The sequence below is a fragment of the Oxyura jamaicensis genome, chromosome 10 (genome assembly GCF_011077185.1).
Source record: "Oxyura jamaicensis isolate SHBP4307 breed ruddy duck chromosome 10, BPBGC_Ojam_1.0, whole genome shotgun sequence".
Taxonomy (NCBI): domain Eukaryota; kingdom Metazoa; phylum Chordata; class Aves; order Anseriformes; family Anatidae; genus Oxyura; species Oxyura jamaicensis.
The window spans coordinates 20,242,079-20,263,636 of NC_048902.1; the positions used below are offsets into that span (position 1 = coordinate 20,242,079).

Sequence of the window (21,558 nt, forward strand, 5' to 3'; positions counted from 1 at the left end):
ATTAAGGTGAATTAGGCTTTGATTTTTAATATATTTTATGTAGAGAGATCTTGAACTCATCTGCTCAAGCCAAGAAATGTCCCAAAGGTTATTAGGGCATATTTCTGTTGGGCCTGACGGTATTAGTAATAACCTTCTTTCTCATAGTTCCCGACATGAACAAATATGTCACTTCATCAGTCTCTGTTACCCGCACTTATGCCCCTCCGCAGGGGTCGCAGATTCCACAAGTTATCAGCTAATGGCGTTATACATTAAAAATTGAAGCTTTCCTCACTCTGAGGCCTTTCAAGGCTTTGTTCTTAAGCCCCAGACACTTCGGAGTGCAGCTGCAAACTATAGGCAGAAGATTAAATTAATTTGTAACTCTTTTTTCGTCCTGCATTACTAAATCCTGCACATTTAATTGAAACCCTACTTCAAGATGCTTTGTGTTTCTGTTCTTCTTTGTTGTCAGTTTAACCTCAGAAGCACTTTAACGCTGGTAAATTGCTGTTATATCCTTTTGGATTTTTTTTTTTTTTTTTTTTTACTGTGCAATAAGAGGACAGTGAAATTGATATTAGAGGGGAAGAAAAATCTTAGAGCAGTTTTTGAGGTATTTAATATTTATTAAGGTCCATACCCTGCAGAGTTTCAGGTGATTTTAAGCCATCTATCGAGAAATGTATAAATTGGTCTTGGAATGAAATTTCACCTAGGGAATTTTATGTTATCCAGTAGTTAAGTCTGATTTTTAAAGTTTCCTGTGTCTGAATGTTCCAGTGGTGGCTGCTTTTCCATAAAATGAGGGTTTAACTGCAGTGCACAATCTAAATGCAAAATCCTTAGATGGAAATTTAATTGTGTAAAATGTGCACAAGGTAATTAAGAACAAATTTTAGAACATTTCAGACTATAAAGTCCTCCTTCAGCTAGATCACTAGCGATATTGTAAGTGCTTATTTTCAATTTGCAGTTATGCTGAGAAACATGGAATGTGTCTAAATTAAGAATAAAAACATCCCGTGCTTTTCAGCATAACTGTAAATTAAAAAACAACTTGCACAACATAGACAATAATCTAAGTGGGAAACTTTATTGCCTGAGTGTCCTAAAAAGATGTTTTGAACTACTTTTCTTCAGTCACTTTCTGAACAGGATAAGGACTGCTGCTATTGTAATTCTTATTAACAATATCTGGGAAAGCAAACAGCATTTTGAAAGAGTGATGTGGAGAAAGTGGTTTGTAAGGGAAGATTTCCATTTTCAGTTCCAGAATGGTTAATAATGTTATTTCAACAAGTCATTTTGATTTTTGTCTTTTGTTACCTGCACGTTAAATGTATGTTTTTAATTGCGAACAGGTTGAGCCTAGTTGGAGTTGCTTTCCAGCCCTTCTTACAGCTGCTCAGTACAGAGGATTTAGGCTCTGGAATTGGCTGTTTTGTGTTCTTTTTGCTTTCCCTTGTGTGTTTTTAGCATATTTTGACACAATTTGATAAAGAACAGCCTGCATGCACACTGTACTTCTGCAATTTGTTTACACATTGGGGATTATTTATGCCTCAGTTAATCAATTCTTGTTTTCGAACCTGATGGTGCACCTTGTACGTCCATCTCTGTCAAAGTCAGGGGGAATGCTCCTATCAGGTACTTGCACAGTGCAAATCATTTTTCAGGACACAACTTAACTGAACACCATGAAGATGAGTGTTTTAGGTGCTCTGATGGGCTACTTTATGTCTAAGAAAGTAATAACAATAATAATAAAAGAAACTGTACAAACACGTAGTTGCTCTAAAGTGAAATAATGTAGGAAGGTGTTATTCTGACATAATTCTTACTGATACGGTTTGATTCTCCTTTATGTTTCTGTACCATGCTGGCAATGCAATTCACTGCACCTTTTTAAAATGGTAGGATTTTCTTTTACAGTTCTGGTGTAGTGCGAAGGTACCCATAGGGAAATGAGAACCAAATTCTTGAAGTTTAAGCATTCTCTTCTCCCTTCCTTAACATCCGAGAATGGAAATACTATATTTTGGTTATAATGCCTTAAAAAGAAAATGAAGTTTCTGAGTTGCCTCATGTAAATGCAGAGATAAGTTTTTGATAGTGTTTTAGCTTAGTAGTTCACATTTTTTGTGTTCTGCATTGGGCATGTGCTTAAATTACTTCCTGGAGACAAATGATAGAGAGTATAAAAATCCCTTTAGTAAAGCTCTAATCTGTTTGTTTTTTGGTTATTTTTTTTCTTTACTTTAACTGTGACACTATTTATAAATCTAAATCTACATACAGAGGTCATTGGTTGGCTGAACTTAAACCATTTTACTTAGTAAATTTAATTAAGAAAATACAGTGCAACTCATAAGCAAATGAGTTTTTCCTAGTTTTAAACCAAACCACCCTCTTGAGTGCTGATTGCCTTGCTCGACCCCTGGTGATACAGAAACAGGCAAAATTAAAAAGGACATTAAAGCTTCATTAAATCTGAAACACATTTAGTACAGTGACATATCTGCAGGCTATTTCAGGGAAGATTACATACTCTTTGGTAAGTTTCTTAATTTATAATACCTTGACAATCTTGCAGGGAGGAAACAACTCTGACTAGAGGAATGGCGTGATGGTTCTGGGGGATGCAGGAGTGCCGCACGACCTGTCCACGACTGCATCTCTCTGCAGGTCTCAGTCAAGAGGCAGCTTCACTGAGAACTGTCTTTTCTTTTTTAGCAACCCCCAGTGAACTAGTTCCTGATGCATTTCGGGTTCCTCAGAGCTCATTTGTACGCTGCATACTTAGGTCTGGCAGAAAAGTGCTCTTTTTCCAGTTATTCTGTTGCCTTGGGAGTCGCACAGGAGAAGCCCCTGCTGTGGTGTGCGGTGGCCGGGGAAAGGAATCGTCTGTGAGAGCAGAAGCACTTAGTCTGAAGTCATCGTTGAGATAGTGTTAGTTTTTCTGCTTAAGGTCTACAGAATGATACCCTGGGTGTAGAGCCATAATTATCTTATCTTATACAGTGGGATAAACATTACATACCTACAAATCTGTAGCCATTGTAATAATTATTCTTAAGTCAACAGACATCAGAAGATTAGGTCTTCTCTTCATTGAAAAGTGTTTGGCATTTGTAGATTTATTGTTAGGCATTTATAACCTATCATGGCAGCAATGTTTCTTAGGATCTTGAGGGTGGTCCTCCCAAAAGCTGAGAAAATGGAAAAGAGCACCGTTTTCTATGCTTTAGTAGCTCCTGGTCCTTAAATCTGTGTATGCCAGAAAACACAGGGCCTTTCCTTATCTGTTTAACACTGTATTTCAAAGGCTGCCATCAGAAAGTGACTGGCTTAGCTGGGAGGAGCTGTGAACTAGACAGAAGTGACAGAAAGGGTGACAATCAGCCTGCTAGGCATAGATTTGTTTGTTGGAAGGATGAATTTGCTGCAAAGAGATGCTCTGAGCTCAATACCGCACCAGAAACAAAACCGAAAAGCAGAATTCACCGCAGAGAGTTACCAGTCCTCAGGGCAAACCTGGAAGGCAGAGGGCAGAAGAAACCTAGAGGAGGTTATTAGCTTAAATTCTGTTACTGAGGAGTGTGAGGAGATCTCACTGGTCCTGTCACCTTCACTTCGTTACCTGTTCCAGACGTGAATTACGTACTGTCAGCGTGGGTTTCACAAACCAAGCAACCACAATGATCCCCAAGTGGAAGTCTACAAGCAAATCTTAACTATGAGAGATGAGTGGCACCACAGAAGCTTCTGAGAAAAAAACGTGCTCTGTTTTGTTTTGTTATTGCTAGTAGGGATCCTCAATCAACACCATACTGATACAGTAGGCCATAATGGCTCCTCCTCAGTCATTATGCAAACTCCCACTGATGAGATATTTAGGAAGGATTGGGGTGATTTTTCAAAGTGATGCATGGAAATGTAGATTTGCAGTTCTGATAACTGCGATGTGTCTGTGCAATAAGTAAGCATTCAGAGTTGTTGTACAAACAGTAGTCCTGTTAGAAGCCACTTTGCTTCTCTGTAGACTTTCAGGACAAATCCTGTCTCAGTATTGAGAAAGCTTCTTTTAAGGGTAATCACCAGAATAAATCATTGTCTTGCTTTGGGTTTCTGTTGCATGCTTCTCTTACACCAATGCTTCAAGGATCTACTTTGCTTCTGTGCTGTCTTTCCTCCTGGGATCTGGAAGAAATTTACTGGACTCATAAGGCTCACAGCCAAATGTCTAATACAGTAGTAGGTTTGGACAGCTGCTGGAATTGCAGAAAGGGCACCATCTCCTCTGTTGGTTGGTTGCTTCCATTCATGCCATCAGCTTCTTACTGCCTTCTCAGGACCCTTTTCCTGACCTGGTGAGGCTCAAGTATTTCTTTCTCTGCTCTTCACCACTTTGCCACCTTGCTCCATCTCTCTCTGTGCCCCACTGTTCAATACTTAGGGTGGTTTTGTGCTGCCAGCCAGGCTGAAATTTCATCAGAGGTTAGCACAGCTGCCTCCCTGCAGGTCAGGTAACCGCGGCACTGAAGAGCTCACGTAACAGTGGCAGTAGGAATGCAGCGAGCGGCTTTCACCCAGCACAGGCTTCGGCCTTCGCAGTGCATGACATGGTGGCTTAGACCTTCAGCACTGATGCTGTCACTCGGTCTGACGTGAATATACCTAGTTCCTAGTGATGTGAATATACCTAGGGCACAACAGGAGAGTAGCTGCTCCAAATGCACTTTTTGGGGAGTCTGTGTCAACTCTGAAAACCCTTGTCTGTCACTAAATGGTAGACAAAATAGACTAGCTGTATTTTGCTGGAATTGTTTCAAAGGTTCAGATGCCAGCGGGGAAAACCTAAAGTCTTGTATCAAACAAAGGGTTTATCGTGGAATCATGATTAGCCATGGCATTATGGCAATGTTAATACTGTTGTTTTGTCTGATACCGATACTAGCGGATACACTTGTAAGGCATCGAGTGACTTCTAAAGCAGCCTGAGCAACACGTTCGGTTCATGTGGTGAAAGCAGATGTGAAGAAAAGACAATGTGTCGTACTGCAGGTGCCATGATCTCTCTCCACATCCCACTCACAGGTTCCTAGCTGGATTTGACACCAATAAGGAAACAAACCTCAGCTATATAACCCAGATTTTATTCAGAGCCTGTTAGGGAAGGACTTTGGGAGTTGAGTGCACGCTCTACAATACCCGTTCATTGCAGATAATTATCAGTAAAGGTTGGTGTCGTTGGCCTCACCATTGAGGCTGAACTGGTTTAATTTAGAGAGTCCTCAGGAACTTGGGCATCAAACAGCGTTGCTAAGTGCTACAGACAAGAGCTTGAGAAATACAGAAATATTCAGAAATGTAAAACAAGGAGTAATTGTTGTGAATGGCTCCATTCTAAATGCAGCTCTTTGTGTGCTTTCAGAATTATTTTTGCTGGCATTTTCCGATTTATACAATAGTAAGAGTTGAGTACTTTTCTCTCTTTAAGAAAATGTGCCCTCCATGCAAATCTATATAACTAGACAAATATTATTTCCTTTCCCAGCTTGCTCTTGGGAGGTTTCCATATCCTCAGGTAAGATTGTTCATTACTGCTGTTTGCCACTGTGACATTCATTCCTATGTATGAAGGTGCAGAGAGCAATTGTGAACATTTGAGCCACATACAAATAAATCTGTCCTGTTAAATTGAAAAGTGGTATCTTGAAGGAGTCATTTAGAAGTCTCTATTGATTTTTTTTTTCTTCTTTTTTCTCCAAACTCTAGATTTCCTTTTCCCTGGAGAGAAGGAAAATTATGATGGTGTTAATGATTGTTGTGGTTTTTTTTTGTGAGATCAAAAAAAATAATCCCGTATGTACTTTTGGTGCCAGGAAAATGCATCTACTCCTTTTTTATATTTTTATTTTTCAATTCCAGATTTGAATAGTGGTACAATGATCTAAAATTATTCCAAATAAAAAATATAATGTGAATGGAATATGTAAAATGGTTCTGGATTCTCCATTTTAAGAGTACCTAGTATTAGTACTTTATTTACATACTGATATTTTCTGAATTCTCACTGACCTAACTCAGTTTTGCTGAAGCCAGTGGTAAAACTATTTCCAACTTGGCAATGGTTAGGCCAATGTGCTGTGTTACTGCATAACATTTTACTTTGTATGCTTGAAAAAACATGAAGCTCTGAACAAAACAGCCAGTCCAGAAATAGGTTTGATGATTACTTTAAATTCTTATTGCAAGATAGATGTTAGAATTCACAGTAACAAACCATTCTGTGGTTCTTCAAATTATTCTTTCCTGGGAGAGGGGAAAAAGTGAAGTGTCCAGGGACTAAAATGAATTATTTGAATGTGGTTTTTATGTTTTTGTATGTTTTATGAACACTGTTTTCTGCATCTTGGTCTATACAGATCAGAGTGCCTGGAGGCATGTCTGATTTAAAGGTGGTGTTGGTCTGTGCTCTTTAAGCATCTATTAACTTGCTATTATTATGCAAATAACTGTTGTAATACACATACTAATTTATGCATGGTTAGATTATGCAGATGCCTCACAAACATGGTTATTGAATAATAGGCTGGGACTCATTCTCTCTCCCATTTTTATAAGCTGTTTTAAGCAAATTCTCCTGACACTTTTATGGACTTGTAAAGATTTTGTGTACGTGGAAATACATTGAATTTTTGCTTTCTCATCTCCTATGGAAAATATTTATGGACTGAGAGCGAGCTGTAACTGGTTACGAGAGCATACATTGTATTTTTTAGACATATTTTGAAATGAACCCTCTCATTTGAGAGAGGGTTAAAAAAGAAGCTCTTGTGCTGAAGTGTCCTCCATGCGTTGGCATACTCACTTGTGCTCGTTGAGTGTCTTGATGCTCGTAGGGGGTAGTGTGCTATACCTCTAAATCAACGTGACGTGGAACACAAGATAACCTTCTGTTCACGGAGGTGTTGGAGCTTGGGAAAAGAAGTTAGTGTGCATACATTGCGCCTGATTCCAGACCAAAATTTATTTTCGGAATTGGGAACAAAACACGATTGCTAGTTTAAGATCTTTTTTTTGCTATTCTAATTAAAAAACAGACTGGGTTTGTAAAAGAATATTTGGCAAGTCAGTAGTCCATGAAATTGTATATATTTTTTAATGTAAAACAATTGGAGAGGTGAAACTTTAAAATGAAGCTATTAAGGTTTTCAAGCAACTGCTTTTCATAAGGATTTTTACGTGAAGAATACATATTTTAGATGTGCATGTACAAAGTTGGTCACAAGAACCCTTAGCAACTCACGGTGACTAGGTGGATAATGCATAATGTTTTGGTGTGTGTTTTGTTTTTTTTTTTTAAGTCTCTCTATATTTTTTCCTCCCTATGTAAGGGCCTGATCCTGCAGTCACTCACTTGAGTAAATTCTCCTCATGTCAGTGGGTTTATTCAAGTGATTGAAACTATTAGTGTGTGTGCTCAATGTATTTGTCCCTAAATAACTTGGACTTCTCTCTAAAAATGGCAAGTGTGAATACATGTTTGAGAACACCTGAATTTTCTTGCAAATGAACGTTTGTCTCCAGCTGTAGCTGTAAAAAAAAAAAATATATTTTTTCCCCTTTTTCCCTGTTTTTAAGACACAGACAAATGGTGTGTATAAATTCAGTTTAAATGAATAAGATTTATAGGGGGAATCATTGTAGTGTGGAAATTCAGGACTCCTGCAATATGCCAGAAAGATTAAAGGATGATTTTTTTTTCTATCTGTCCTTTAGTAGAATATTTTAATGATAAAATTTAGCACTTCTCATTTTCCATGTGTTTTATAAGCATTTATTTTGTTACCATTTATTTGTCTCATTATCATTATTTAATCTTATGTTAAAGTCTTGTCTTGAAAGCACTTAAGGATACAGGCAACTACTCACGTAAGTGGAGTTGTTTTTGGGTGTGTTTAGGATTATTTTTGATGTCTTAATATGCAGTTCATTTCATAATTTGTAGGTAAATGCCACTGGTAGTGACCTGTACAAGAAAGTAAGAAATAGTAATGATTCGAACAGTCTTTCCTACTATAAAAACTTTGCAAAGGAAACACTAATCCTTAAAATGTAGTGAATTTCAAAAATGGTTAGCGGTTTTCATGTCTTTGTTGTTTGTTTTCCTGGCGTGGTATTGCAATGTGCTATTGCTTGTTTGCAGTGATGTAAAATTCCTTTTGGAAGAAGTAGTGTATGACACCCATAGGATGTTCTGTAGCTACACAAGTAAGCACTTAGGGGTATATTCTTCCCCTGATGTGCAACTCTATTAAAACTAATAGGAATGATGCACGTGCATGCACACACATGCACAGGAAAACCAAACTCTTTTGAGTAAAGTTCTTTCCTGTGTAAACATTTAAAATTGAAAGGAAAACCCTTTCACCAAACCTAGTACATAATCTGCTTAGCCTTTCAGATAGGTGAAGGAAGCACATACAGGAAATAAGTTCCAAATTTCTTTTAAAAGTCTAAACTTAATTTATTTGATTTTGATGGCAACGTACGCATCTCTGCAGAAAGAACTGTAAAACATAAATAAAAATAATAACAAAAGGCCATGAAACCTCCCAGCATACTTAAATAATTTTAAGTTGGAACCCCAAAGATGTGCAGTGGCTGAAGAGGCCACGAGACGTACAGTTAATCACGGAGATTCAAATTCACTATATTGTACAAAAACATGATGGGGGCAATGGCTTGTTTAATGATAATGCAATTTAGGAGAAATGAAAAGAATTGCCCACTAAATATTCTCGGCTTGTAGTCAAACTTTATACAAAGCAGGGATGTTAAAAGGACGCTGCATCCATTAGGGAAATATTCCAAAGAAATCGGCAGCACTCAGCTGCCGAGGATTTAATCAGCAATAGGGAGGCGCGCAGCACAACCACTGTATTTAAGATACTTCTGCATTTAGAGAAACATTTTCCTTCCTTTGGCTACAATTCCGGGCCTCGGTTAATAAATTACATGAAAATGACCCGAAGTTTAAAAAACAAAAAATCCTGCCTCCCCGTCCGCACCCTCCCACCCCGCCTCCCCCCCCCTAAATCTGAGCAAATAGTGCCCCCGGTATTGTAAAGCTTTGAATGTTTTCACACCCCATTAATTTATTACTTCTCTTTCCTCATCTTTAAATTTTTTTTTTCTTTTTTTTTTTTTTTTCCCCCAAAAAAAAAAAAAAAAATCAGGCTCCCCGCTGCTACAGCGATTTTCATCTTGTTGTTAATTTTCCCTGCTCCATATGGAGCTCCAGACATTTCACCTGGAGGCTGTACTAGATTTTGCTGTAGCGATCGCACTTCCGGAGGCCAAAACTGTCATTTAAGGTTCCTGGTGCATCTGTCTACGCCAGGCTTTTCACTGGCACCGGAGAGTGTGAATAACAAATTGGATGCACCTGAGATTCAGATGATTAGTGTGTTTTGTGGATCTCAGCGACTTGTAAGCAGATAGCTCCGGGGGCGAGGAGGGCCGAGCGGCCGGGGCCGTGCTGCACCTTGCGCCCGGCCGCGCGGGGAGCGTGCGAGCATCCGGGCGGCCCCGCGCGCGGGGAGCCCGACTACCAAATATTTCATCCTGCCTTGTCATTGATTAGAAAAGAGCCTTTAATTTCATTTCACCCCATGTTGTGATTAATTTGCATTCTTTGTCAGAAGTTAATGGAGTTTTTTATGGTTCACTCTGAAATCCTTGAAGACATCAGAGTTGATCTGATGTTTATACAACCGCCAGCGGAATTTTTCCGTTTGATTGATGGAGAGCTTGATGTTATTCCAAACGGCTTTTTAAGCTGTTTTTAAGAATTATTTGAATAAAATGCAAGCAAGATATTGTTATAACGATCAAGATTATCTGTTAAAAATCTGTTTCAAATAAAGAACATGATAAGTAGGAAAAAAAAGATCAAAAAGACAAGAGGAATGATGAACACAGAAGATGATATTTGTTAAAATATATAATCCGAGTATTCAAATAAGTTATTTCAAAACGTACCGAAAGTCAGACAGACCTTAATTTATTTTTTTTTTTAATATAACGAGTTTGTTTTTGCAGCATGATAAATAATGGAGATGAATTAGCGAGGAACCCAGCTACAGTCAGATTTTTCCCTTCTTTTTTATTCTCCCAGCTTTTCCACCTTCCTGCTACCAGCAATGTGAGCACAGAGCAGCAGTGTCCCTAACTCGGAGAGACAGGACTGTCAGGCCTGTTAGTTCAACAAAATGATGACATATTGCTCGTCTCAATGAAGAGGCATTCTTAAATCCCAGTGCAAAGAAAGCATAAGTGGATAATAGAAAATTTTATAGCCCAAGAAAGCGCTCGCTGTAGACTTGCCATTGGTTTCCTTTATAAAGAAAATATACAGCCAAAAATCCTCAGTGAGAGAAATCTTCTTTTTGCTCCTCCTGTTAGAGAAAGGTTTCTACTTTTACCAATCCCCGGCACATAAAAAGCACCAGAGAGACGCTGCAGTGTGTGCTGCGAGCTCTGGGCCAGATCCTCAGCTGGAGCAAATCAGTTCTGCTCCATGGAGAGCAGGGGACGATGCAGGCTTACCCCAGCTTTGGGATATAGGTGGCTTTTTTGTTGTTGTTTTTTGTTTTTTTCAGCAGGAAAATATTTTTGCAAATGCTTTTTGATTTATGATGCCAAAGCTGTTTTTGTTTTGATTTTGGTGTTTCTTCTTTTCCTATTTTTTTTTTCAAGATTTTGTTTTTATCTTTTCATCAGCAAATTCTGCCCTCGCTGTGATTTCTGCAAGTAAGATTTAATTATAGGTCAAAAAGCTACTGTGCAAGCGCTTCCATTTAAAACAGATTAATTTATTTGCTATATCTTAGTTTGCTAAATAATTGCATGGTTTTAAATGAAGTTGCTGCTTTCTGATCCCTGTATTAGCATGGGCTAAGATTCTTTTTGTTATATGTAATCCATACTATTGACCAAATTTGGCCTGGTTTCATTTAAATGTAAGCAGGTTGTCAAGGAAAAAAATATTTAGTTTTACTTGGCATGCAAAATAGCCATTTTACTGTTGTTTTTTCAATTGACAGAAACATCCTTTAAGCATTCATTTATTTTGTGAGAATAAATTGAGGGTTGGTTACAGCACGTTTACTGGTAAGGAAGAAACATCTTATGTTCCACATATATCATTATATCTAACCATTTAAAAGGCATTATACACTGTTCAAATGCTAATGTCAAAATAGTGATTTTCTCCAATTACATTTTGGTAGTATCTTAAATATCACAGATTTGTGCAAATATTGTTGCTTTTATAATATAGTCCAGAAATCACCAAAAATATTTTGTCATCTGCTGATATTTTAAACCTCCTAACAATTTCTTAACATAGGTTTCACAGCATATACATCATTCTTTAGATAATGTGCTTTGGATAAATTTCTTTATTTTTTTTTCCCTTTACCAGGAATACATTTGTATTTAAATTCGATATGAATATTAGAAACTTGCTGTAAAATTTGAATGGAGTTTTAGTTTCTCCAGATATATATATATATATATATATATATTTTTTTTTTAATGCATAGGTTTTAACACATTTTTTATGTTAGGAATCTGAAGCATCAAGACATGCTTAATTTTTTTATTTTAATCTTCCTGACAGATTAAAAAAATAAAAGGAAAATTAATGTTTGAATAATATGCTCAAGCTTGGAAATGTAGGAAACTTAGTTAAAGCTGTTTCTTTCTTAGTGGGCTGTTAGCTCGTGGTCCTGAAGGACTGCTGTGTGCGTGTTTGCTTTCTAACCCTGGTTATTTTTTGAATAAGAAAAGGGCTTAATGCAAGAAACCCTTAATAATCCATGCAGTTAGTCTCTTGCCTTCACAACATAAGGCTGACTGTGCTGGGGCCTTTTTGGCTAAGTTGAGAGAGATCCTGAAGTGAGGTGATGTTTGCCATGAGAGCTACTTTACCGGGAGGGAAAAAGGCATCTGGGGGGGAATATGAAATTTCTTTTGAGGTATATATCCAAATGTGTAACACCTGCACGAGTAAGTGCTGCTGTTGGATGGGAGATGTTCCTGCTGTGCGCAGAAGGAACCCTCCCTCCTGGTCACAGTTCCCTCAGTGGGTGCCACGGGACAATTTCCTGAATGAGAACTTATCCCTGGTGGACTGGGCAGTCCCTGGGGTGGAAGCTAGCGGTAGGTTCACCGGTTTAGTTGCTGGTTGTTTTGGGTGGTCACTTACGCACTGTCAGGGGGTTTACTGAAACCATACATCTCTGCTGCTGTCCTGGTTGGGATGAGGAGGCCTCAGGCTCTTCCAGGTGAGCCAGGAGCTGAAGAGGAACAGACCTCCCCTCCGCCTTGCTGGCCTTCTTACCACGGGCACAGCTCGTCCTCCTCTGCTGGGCGATGGTTGCTCAATGTAGTGAAGAGCTCCCAAGGCCAGGGTAAGCAGGGAGGGTTTAGAGGTCCAGGCGAGCGTCTCCCTTCCATGGCAGCAGTTCTTCTGCCAGCCCTGTGGAGCCATGTGTCTAATCCACGAGGTGGACAACCCATGGTGGACAATCAAAAAATGTAGGAGAGGGTGATCCTTGCATAGCCTGGTGCCTTTCATTGTCCAGACCCACTCAACGCCTCGGTTTATTTAGAAAGCTCCACTTGTATACCTGCCTTTTTGCCTCTCTGGGCTATTTCCTTTCAGATACCCCTAGAATTGCATCATTTATTGTGATCACAATTGGTTTTACAGCTTATCAATAAAAGCCCAAGATTTTTCTAGGTGGGTTCCAGTGACAGGCTTTAACCATTGATGTTTTCATCTGGTTCCTTTCAAGCTGGAAAGGACTTTTTACGAGGAGGGACAGCCCTGATGGACATTCATCTGCTGCTCTTCAACACTTCTGGTACTGGAGGCTCTCCTGTTTCCTTAGATGACGTGTCCCTGTGCTTTATTATTAGAAAGGTTTTCCACACTGCAGGGAATAGTGCTTGCTGAGTGCATGAACGTGGAGAAAAGATGCAGGAGCCTTGGTGGCTGTGTCCTCCTTGCTCTGTCTTTAGTCTAAAGATTCCCCCCCCCCTTTTTTTTTTTTTTGAGCCTGTACTTCACAGGTTTCTGACTGTGATTGGAGCTTTCTTTGATCTTTCTCCAGCTGCCCACTGCTCTCTGGGGTTAGGCAGGCTCAGACACAGCACTCCCGTGCTGTGTGGGGAGAGGGTCACCTTGGGTGTCCTCAGGCTGTCCTCTCCTCGGCCGTCCCCCTGTGGAAATTGGCCCTTTTTTGGTGACAGCATGACATTATTCTGCTCAGCTGTGGTTGGTTTTCCTGCTCTGCAGCGTCCTCCAGGTTCTCTGGGTATTCCTCTCCATTAGCATGGTAGCCGTTTCACTACACTTGATGAACGTGGGCAACATTAAAATTAAACATGGTTAGCACTAAAACCTGTCCCTTTATTAGGTTTCTAGTTGACCACACTTTGTATTTTACATGCTGTACTTGCTGCAATGTTTGAAAAAGCCCTTAAACAATGCGTTTCTAAATTTACTCTTTTTTCCAAAGATTTGCTTGTCCCCTACTCCTGCTGATCGAGAGGAATGTGTTAGCATTAGCCTCCTGGTCCCACTCCGGTGTGGTGGTTATTGTTGGCTTCTTACGCTCCCTCCATAATTTCAACAGTGTGCAGTTTTTCATGCCCGGTTTGTTGAATTGTGTTACTAAACTCTGGTAAACAGATTTCTGTGAGAAGTGGCTGCAGTTCAATGGTGGATGAAATAATCTCTTTATATAAATTTGCTTGCAGACCTCTGGGAAAACCGGCATAATATAATTGTAAGAATATATTTAATATTAAGGTTGTTGTGAATTGTCTTTTTTTGATTTTGAAATTATTTTTATTCTTTTTTTTTTTTGTCTTCTGTTTTGTGGCAGTGATTGAAGTTTGTCATTTGCAAAATGCACAGATTGGGGTGGGGGCTGTTCCGAAAGTCAGGAACGAAATAGAGGGCTCCGTCTTACTGGGTTTGATGCTTTCAGCCCCTCCAGAAGTTTAACCAATTCCAATTTTGCAAGAATGTATAAAATATATCTGAAGATCCTGTCTCCCTTCCAGAGAAAGGGTAAAACCCATGGTGGCGAAGACCAAATGGAAAGCACACTTACAAATTCCTTTTCCAGTCATACCAGGGCAGAGATGAGACAAGTGTGCGTTGGTCATTTGTCAGTGGGAGATGGTCATTGTTGTTCCTGCTGCTCAATAAAATGTAACCTTCGTTAATAAATATTATAAATAAGTTATGTGTACTTCTAAAATCTGCTGACCCCTGGAATAGGAAAAGAAATGTTACAGCGAAGCCTCCCTTAAAAATCATAACTGTATGATTTGTTGGTATATATATTTTTCGATTTAAAAAAAAAAAAGGTGGGGGAAGCGCTAGCTTGGAAAGCAGTATATATGTAAAGAGAAAATTTGTTAACTGATATGGGAAGATCTAACCCTGGGTCACCTGCAAATCTCTCAAACAAGAGCTCCAGGGCAAGTCCTAATTCCAGAGAGTAAAAGCGAAAATTAAAGCTATAGCTAGTGACTCCGCCAAGTTACCCGGGGTGGATTCATTTGAGTTTCGTTGATTGTGCTTGTGAATATAATGTGAAAGGGATGGTAGAGGTCTTCTCAGCCACTTCCCGTCCAAAGTATCTCCATGGAGACAGGAATATAACCTGATGGTCTGACAAAAGTTGCTTTTCATAACCAGAGGCACTCATTAAATAGTAGATGAAGCAGGCGGCAAACTTTTGCATTTTTAACCAACCTTAAAAAAAAATGCCATTTGGAGAATGTGCTTTGTAGCATAGTTTATCCAAATACCACTGATATTTCATGACCTGAGAAACAGACCAGTAATGTGATAGATTTATTTATCATTTTCCCTGCTTCTTCAAGTTCCAAATTATCACATGCAGTAAGTACAGAGAAAACGCGGCAAATAAAACACAGATTCAGAAACATCAAATCGCTGATCTAATTCTGCAAATTTGCACAACTCCAGTTGAGTCTGAGAAGCCTTTAAAGCCTTCTTAGTTGCTGGTGAGAGGCTTGACGTGACCTTTCCGAGGTGGGAACAACGTTTCCAGGAGTGCACCAAAGCATTCCTCCTCCATACCTTAAAGGGGGGCGTGCTGTGCCCTTTTGGTCATCCTTTCAAGCAGGATTTTCAGTTGTGTCGCTGCAGCCATTTCACCCTTCAGAATTCTTCGTGGAAGGTGCAATGCCATCACGGTTACAGTCTCCTTCCTCCAGATCTTGGATTTTTCCGAGCACCCAGGGTATGCGGTAGGCCAAATGCTCGAGCTTTCCAGCTGCAACCACTGCGCTGCGATCGCTCGAGACTGACCTGCCTCCTAAACTTGTAACTCCCTGCAGGGCACGAAAACCGGGCTGGTGGGGACGGGAAAGGCAGAGCCGGGTGAACAGGAAGATAAAACATTTTATGTTGAGTACTTTTAAAACTGTTCTTAATGTGCTATAAAACTGGATGCTTCACTTTTTCATGAACTGTGTGCAAAAGGAGAAGCACCGACTGTGAAGTTGTCGTCAGTTAGGTTTGTTTTATAGCTGCAGAGGCTGCCCAATAATGTGATCTCGGAAAAGGTAAACAACATAGTTTTAACAGTGAAAAATATGCCTAATATAAATACAGCTAAGTTCATTGCTGTTCAGAACTTGAAAAATATGACAGTAACATTACATTTTCTAGTGGAGTTAACAGAGGAACACAGTGCAGCCTTACAAGCAATATATCTGAGACAGAGAGAATAGGTAATACATCCAACTCGGGAGTCTCTGTGGCATTCACATCAAGGAAAGCGCAGTAGCTTTATTTAATTGAGAAAATGAATCAATTACAATGATGTTGCATCATCAAATGCAAGGGAAATAGCAGATATGTCATTACATCGGGTAACAGTGTTAAAAAGTAATTGAGTGTCTTAAGCATTTTGAATCAATTCCAGGTACTGGCACAGCTACCTTAATGCAAAATTTATGAAGATGATCTCAAAATAATATGTTGCCATCAAAATTGTGTAATAAAATCTGGTAACAATGTGTGTGTGAGCAAGCACACGTCTCTCCCTCGCTCAGAAGCTAGGCCTGCTGCTCTGGCGGGTGGTTGTAATGTCGCAGGAAGGATTCTGTAATACTTCGATTTGTGTTGCCTTATTTTCCATTAGAAGCATTCAGCGCTGCTATTAGAAATAATATTTTAAATCTTGTTCTGAAATTGGATGTAATCATATCTGTGTTGAGGCTCCTATAGACGATCCCACCTCTATTCCTTTTCATGACAAGATCTATTTTTCCTGTAAAGAAATGTGACTGATACTCTGTTCTGATGAAAAACTGAACCACCTATTCATGTGCAGTGATCTAAAGGAGCTCAGAATCATCCCTACTGAATGAGCTGAGTCTATTTTGTCATTTAGCATCTGAAAGTGAAGTATGGAAAAAAAGGCTTTTATAGCTTTTATATCCACAAAATATTTTGCTTATTAGCAATAATGCAAAACAGCAAATTTATTCTATTGAATTGTAATAGATTGACATTGACCCTTAAAAATAGAATGGGTGATTTCTATCTATGTATTAATTTATTCCCTGGAAAAATGAGAATTATACACGTAAAGTTTGTGTGTATATTTGTTTACTACTTACACTGTATTGAAAGACTTCACGTGCATAATACCTGCTTTTTTCTTGGTGCTAGTTTTCAGCCTCCTCTGTATTGCATTTTACTACCTGTAAAGTATTACTGGAGGATCATGCCTCTGGCTGGGTACTGGGGGAGAGCGCTTCCAAAGCTGATGGCAGCCCTACAACATTCATCATCATGGCACTATACAGCAGAGAATATTAAATGTAAGGGGCAAGCCAAGCAAACTGTGTTCGAACAGAAGACAACGTTTCCACTAAAGACTGCATTCTGTTTGCATTGCGATTATGTTGGGATGCAAGCAACTTTGTGTGTGTTTGGGAAAAATACCTAATTAATTATCCTCACCCATTAGAAATGGTATGCATATAGAAATGATCAGAATACTAGCACCCGGTAATTCGGATAGTTTGCAGTAAGTACCTGCTCCCTGTTTTGTATTTAATTGCTTGTATTGTAGTTCTGCCTTTGTTTCTTTTTGTAATCAAAAGGCGCTTTGCTAATATGGGCCAAAATATTTCATAGCTCTCTGTAGGCAACTGAGTGGTCCGTTGCTACAAATTATTAATTAATTTCCCAACCAAACTGATGATAAGAAATTTAGAAGGGTTCAGAGACGACTGGTAGCAAGTCTTCCCATTGCCATTTAAACCATTACAAAGTTCATCAAACTTTCCACCTCACAGATGGCGACGTTCTTCTTAGAGTCAAAGTAAAACTGGGTTGGAATATATAAGAAACTTGGGTAAAAGTGGAGTATTAAAAGCTTTCCTGAGTAGCGGCAGATACTTCAACCACATAATTAAAGTTTTCTTCACAAAAAAGCGATTGCGAGCTGAGTCTGGCAGTAATCCAAAATTCTAATTTCTGACTATGATTTAATTTCAATTTTAAATAAATCGGTTTTTAATTTAAAAAGAGTGAGCTTCATAACATTAGCAATGATTGCAACATTAAGCCCAGTGTTCACAATCTAGCAATATAAAACATTATTTATATCTGAATCGTAAACAGCCTTTTGAAATGGATTATGGTTTTTCTTCCTATTCTAATACAACCTGGAGGGTACTAAAAAGTGTTGTGTGAAATTAACATTCTGCTGACTTTCGCCTATAAATGAGAAGCGAGCTATTAACATTTGTGTATTTTCATTATGTAAATTGTGTTAACACATGCCCACAAATTGCCACCAGCGATGCAATAATTTTCTCTCAGTGATCATAATGTGTCCAAGTGAGTCATTTTGATTATGACATGCTAATTACATATTGCCTTTTTTCAGATTCAGAAAAACCAGGGATCTTTAATGGTAAGCTTTATGAGTTCAGAAAAAAATTCACTTTTCTTTTTCCTGATGGCTGCTTCCTCTGCATGCTTGAATGCCTTGTTTTAAACTTAGCAAATTGCATTTTGAAGAAAATGCAAACCTTTAACTGCCTGTATTAGATTAGGTACCATTAGAAATAATAGAACATCCTGAGCATCAATGTTTTTATAAGAGTTTGCTGCTGTTGATTAATCTTGCTATATTTTATTGCATTAATGATTTTTTCTTTCCACTCCACTGTAAAGATATTGCATACAGGCTAATACTTTTTCCCTCTCTTCTTCCCATTGCAGCCTCTCCAGTTATTGCAGTGCATTGTTGATGAGGTGAGTCGTCGTCTTATGTGCTTTCACTCCTAAAGTCATTCCTAATGGAGTGGAAAGCTTATATTTTGTTTCCTAATGAAGCACAATGCCCAACATCCTCAGAGCACAAGTTGCCTCGTACAGCTTGGAGCTGTCAAACATGAACTGGCCTTGTCCCACTTTATGCTGTTGTGCTACTCTTAATATTGAGTCTGAAAAACTAGATTGTCTCAAAGGTTAGGCCTTTTAGCTATTTAGGCCTTAAAGCCTCAACCTAGTCATGTTGGCTGATCCTGTGCATTTGCCAGATGAGTTGGAACAGAGACGTTCAAGTGGTAGCGTACGTTGTGTCAGGCATATTTAAGGCGGTTTAGACAGACAAGAAGGGTGTTTGAAAGAAGAGGAGACTGCAGAATAAGTATTTAAATGTCTATTTTTTTGTTCAATCAGAAGGACAAAATAAAAAGGTAAGGTGTAGAAGATCCCAGTGTGAGTAGCAGACTCCCTGTCTGAACTGAGCTGTAAGGAGGGGGTTGCAACTCTTGATAGTAAAACATTTGAGTGCTTTCTCAGGTCCGGCAGCTGTCAATTTTGCTCTGTTTGTTTCAAATTTTTAATATGGTGCTGTTGTTAATTAGGAACTGTGAACAAGGAAGAAGTCGTAACTTTTTAAAGACTTGCCACAACCTCTAGCAGAACGTCCTTGCTGGCTCTCCAGGTCACGGTTGCTGGCTGCTGGCATGGCCCGTTAGATGTTCACTAGACCCAGCCCAGCCCTTGCAACGTGGTTGTTGAGCTTGATCTAAGCTCACCACCGGTGCGATGCCCGAGTGCCCAATCTCAGTTGTGTCTCAATCGGTAACTACTCCTTATGTGAACCTGCTGCTCTTACCTGCGGTGAACACTTTTGTCCTTTTATTAGAGGATGACTTATTGACTTGGCTAAACTTCTTTTAAAAGTGACATTTGGGCCTTGAGGGATGCAGTTAAATCAAAATGAACGAGTATCTTTTGTGTAAAGGAAGGAGGGAGTTCTTCCAGTCCTGGCAAGCCTCCAGCGGTGCTTGCTCTTTTACCTGGCTCTTTATGGTGGTCTGTTTCTTTGAGTGGATTTTAGGCAATTTGCTTCTTTCATCTTTTTCATCCATTGTTACTCCTATTAAGTGTGTTTTTGGATACGACATGAGAATTCCAAAGCACCAGTCCTGGTTATACCAGTAACAAAAGGCCATCCCTGTCCTGAAGATGTGAAACTAAATATGCTCATATTTTTATGTGTTTTGCTACTGCTGGGCAAATTGCTTTTAAATGGACTAGACAAACTACTTTTAAATCGTAACACCTAAATCCGAGTTCAATATTCTAAAACAGAGCCCTACAGAGCTGCACATTATGGTGGCGCTTCTTGCAGCTTTCTCGCACTTTCTTCGAGATGAGGATTGCGCCAATCTTCTTACAGAAACCTTAACCGAGGAACTTGGTGTAGACATCTGAGTGCCAAGCAAGCTTTAACGTTAGCATTCTGGTATTTACTTCTTTTAACTTACTTTATGTTCTGCAGTATGCCACAGAGTCATCATTCTCCTGAGCTGGTGTTTCAGAGAGCACTGCGCTTGTGGGCATGTTGAGACTTCAGGTTATGGAGCATAGCTCAGCTGAAAGTTCTTTAAGTGCAACTCGCTTTGTTTTGCAACACACTCGATGTCTAAATGGAAGTTGCATGCCATAACGTTTAGAGCCCGGGGGGAAGAGGAGAATGGATTGGCTCTGTAGTGTTATTTGCTCGGTACGTGTGTATTGTGAGGGGGTCATTTTGGAAGATATATAGCGTTTTGATAGTGGCTGCCACACCTGGAAGTGCAAATTCTTGGCATGATGATGTCTTGGAGGACATTTATATTAAGGTTATTTTGTTCTAGCTGATGGGCAGCACTGTCTTTAACAGTTCCTCCTGCCATCCCCAGCGCTGTCCTGTATACAAAGACCTCAGAGCAAAATGTGTGTAACTTCTATTTTTTTTCCTCCTGGCTTTGTCTTTTGTAAGATGCCCATCCTGGGGACCTGCTTATGTGGCTAATACACACTCATCTTTGTACCCAAGGACCTTTTTGAGAGGGAGTCTCTGTACCATCTGCTACTCTATAGCTGTTATTGATACCCTGAGTGTTAAAGATTAGAAATGTTTAGTGTTGTAAGACTGATTGTTTTGGGCCAAATTTTTCCCTTGGCTGTAAGGAGCTCCTGTAACAGGGTGTTTCCTAGAACTTGTTTCTCAAGTCCCTTAATAAATATTTTTAATGTGACAGAAGATGGTTGGGACTTTTGGCTCCTGAAGTTGTGGTTAAACAGTTCATACCGAATTTCTCTTTGCACGACTATTTTATCTCTTCATATAGCTTGGAACAGACTGGTGGAGAAGGCTTTCAGCAGGCAAGGTGGTTATCAGAGGCCTTAGAATAGACCCGAAGTACCTGATAGAAACATTATTTTTTATTTTCCATTATCTGAGGCCTAAATTCAGCAAATAACCAGGTATGTTGATGGTAATTTATAAAAATATGGCAGCAACAAGACTTAAGCATCTGCCCATTGATTTGGTGTTACACTGTATGTGTGATGAACTGCATTTTCACAAATTCGATTAAAAAAATTATACAAGTAGATGAGAGAAAAGTAATGATATTTTTTCATGTTTTAGTCAGTTTGAACAGCACTTTTAAGAATATATTTTTGGGAGATGGAAATTTATTCTGCTCTGTTTTTAACATAAGAAAAGATCCGAAAAATCCAACTTCTCTTGAAGTTCAATATACAGAAACCAGAACTGGTTTAGAACTGGCCCACATTCTACCAAAACATAGAGGTAATCCAAAAGTTAATGTTCTGCTCATTCATAATCACCTTTAATTCATAAGATCTGTCGATGACTGAACTAGTTAAGAGGTTGCTTGTGTATTACCTACATATCCTGGACTTACCATGCTCTGTAAGGTAGCACACGATGGAATAAAAACCATCCATGGGTGTTTTTAGATGTTCTGCAGTAGTGAGATTTTTTTAAGCTGGCTTTTTTTTTATTTTCTTTAAATTCTCAGTGAAATATGTGAGACCTAGCAGGTCACTTTTGCGGTTTAAAAAGTCTATCTGTTCATTTCGTAGGGCTTAAATTTACTTTTCAGAAATTCTGCAGAATG

The 21,558-nt window shown here is 39.1% G+C and overlaps 1 protein-coding gene across 5 annotated transcripts in view; it reads left to right on the plus strand.

Annotated features, from left to right (window-relative positions):
* Nucleotides 1-21,558, plus strand: part of MAP2K5 (mitogen-activated protein kinase kinase 5) — a 126,864-nt gene that overhangs the window by 73,509 nt on the left and 31,797 nt on the right. The window contains exons 17-21 of one of the 5 annotated variants that reach the window (XR_004753526.1): nucleotides 5,543-5,572; nucleotides 11,100-11,166; nucleotides 15,445-15,513; nucleotides 18,015-18,041; nucleotides 18,353-18,385. Coding sequence is in view for 4 of the 5 variants with exons in the window: in XM_035335668.1 (XP_035191559.1) it covers nucleotides 5,543-5,572; nucleotides 15,445-15,513; nucleotides 18,015-18,041; nucleotides 18,353-18,385 (159 nt within the window). In the remaining variant the exon portion in view is untranslated. Of the gene's footprint in view, nucleotides 1-5,542; nucleotides 5,573-10,752; nucleotides 10,807-11,099; nucleotides 11,167-15,018; nucleotides 15,159-15,444; nucleotides 15,514-18,014; nucleotides 18,042-18,352; nucleotides 18,386-21,558 lie in introns of those variants that run through there. The other 4 variants (XM_035335668.1, XM_035335669.1, XM_035335670.1 and 1 more) reach the window with 4 other exon arrangements.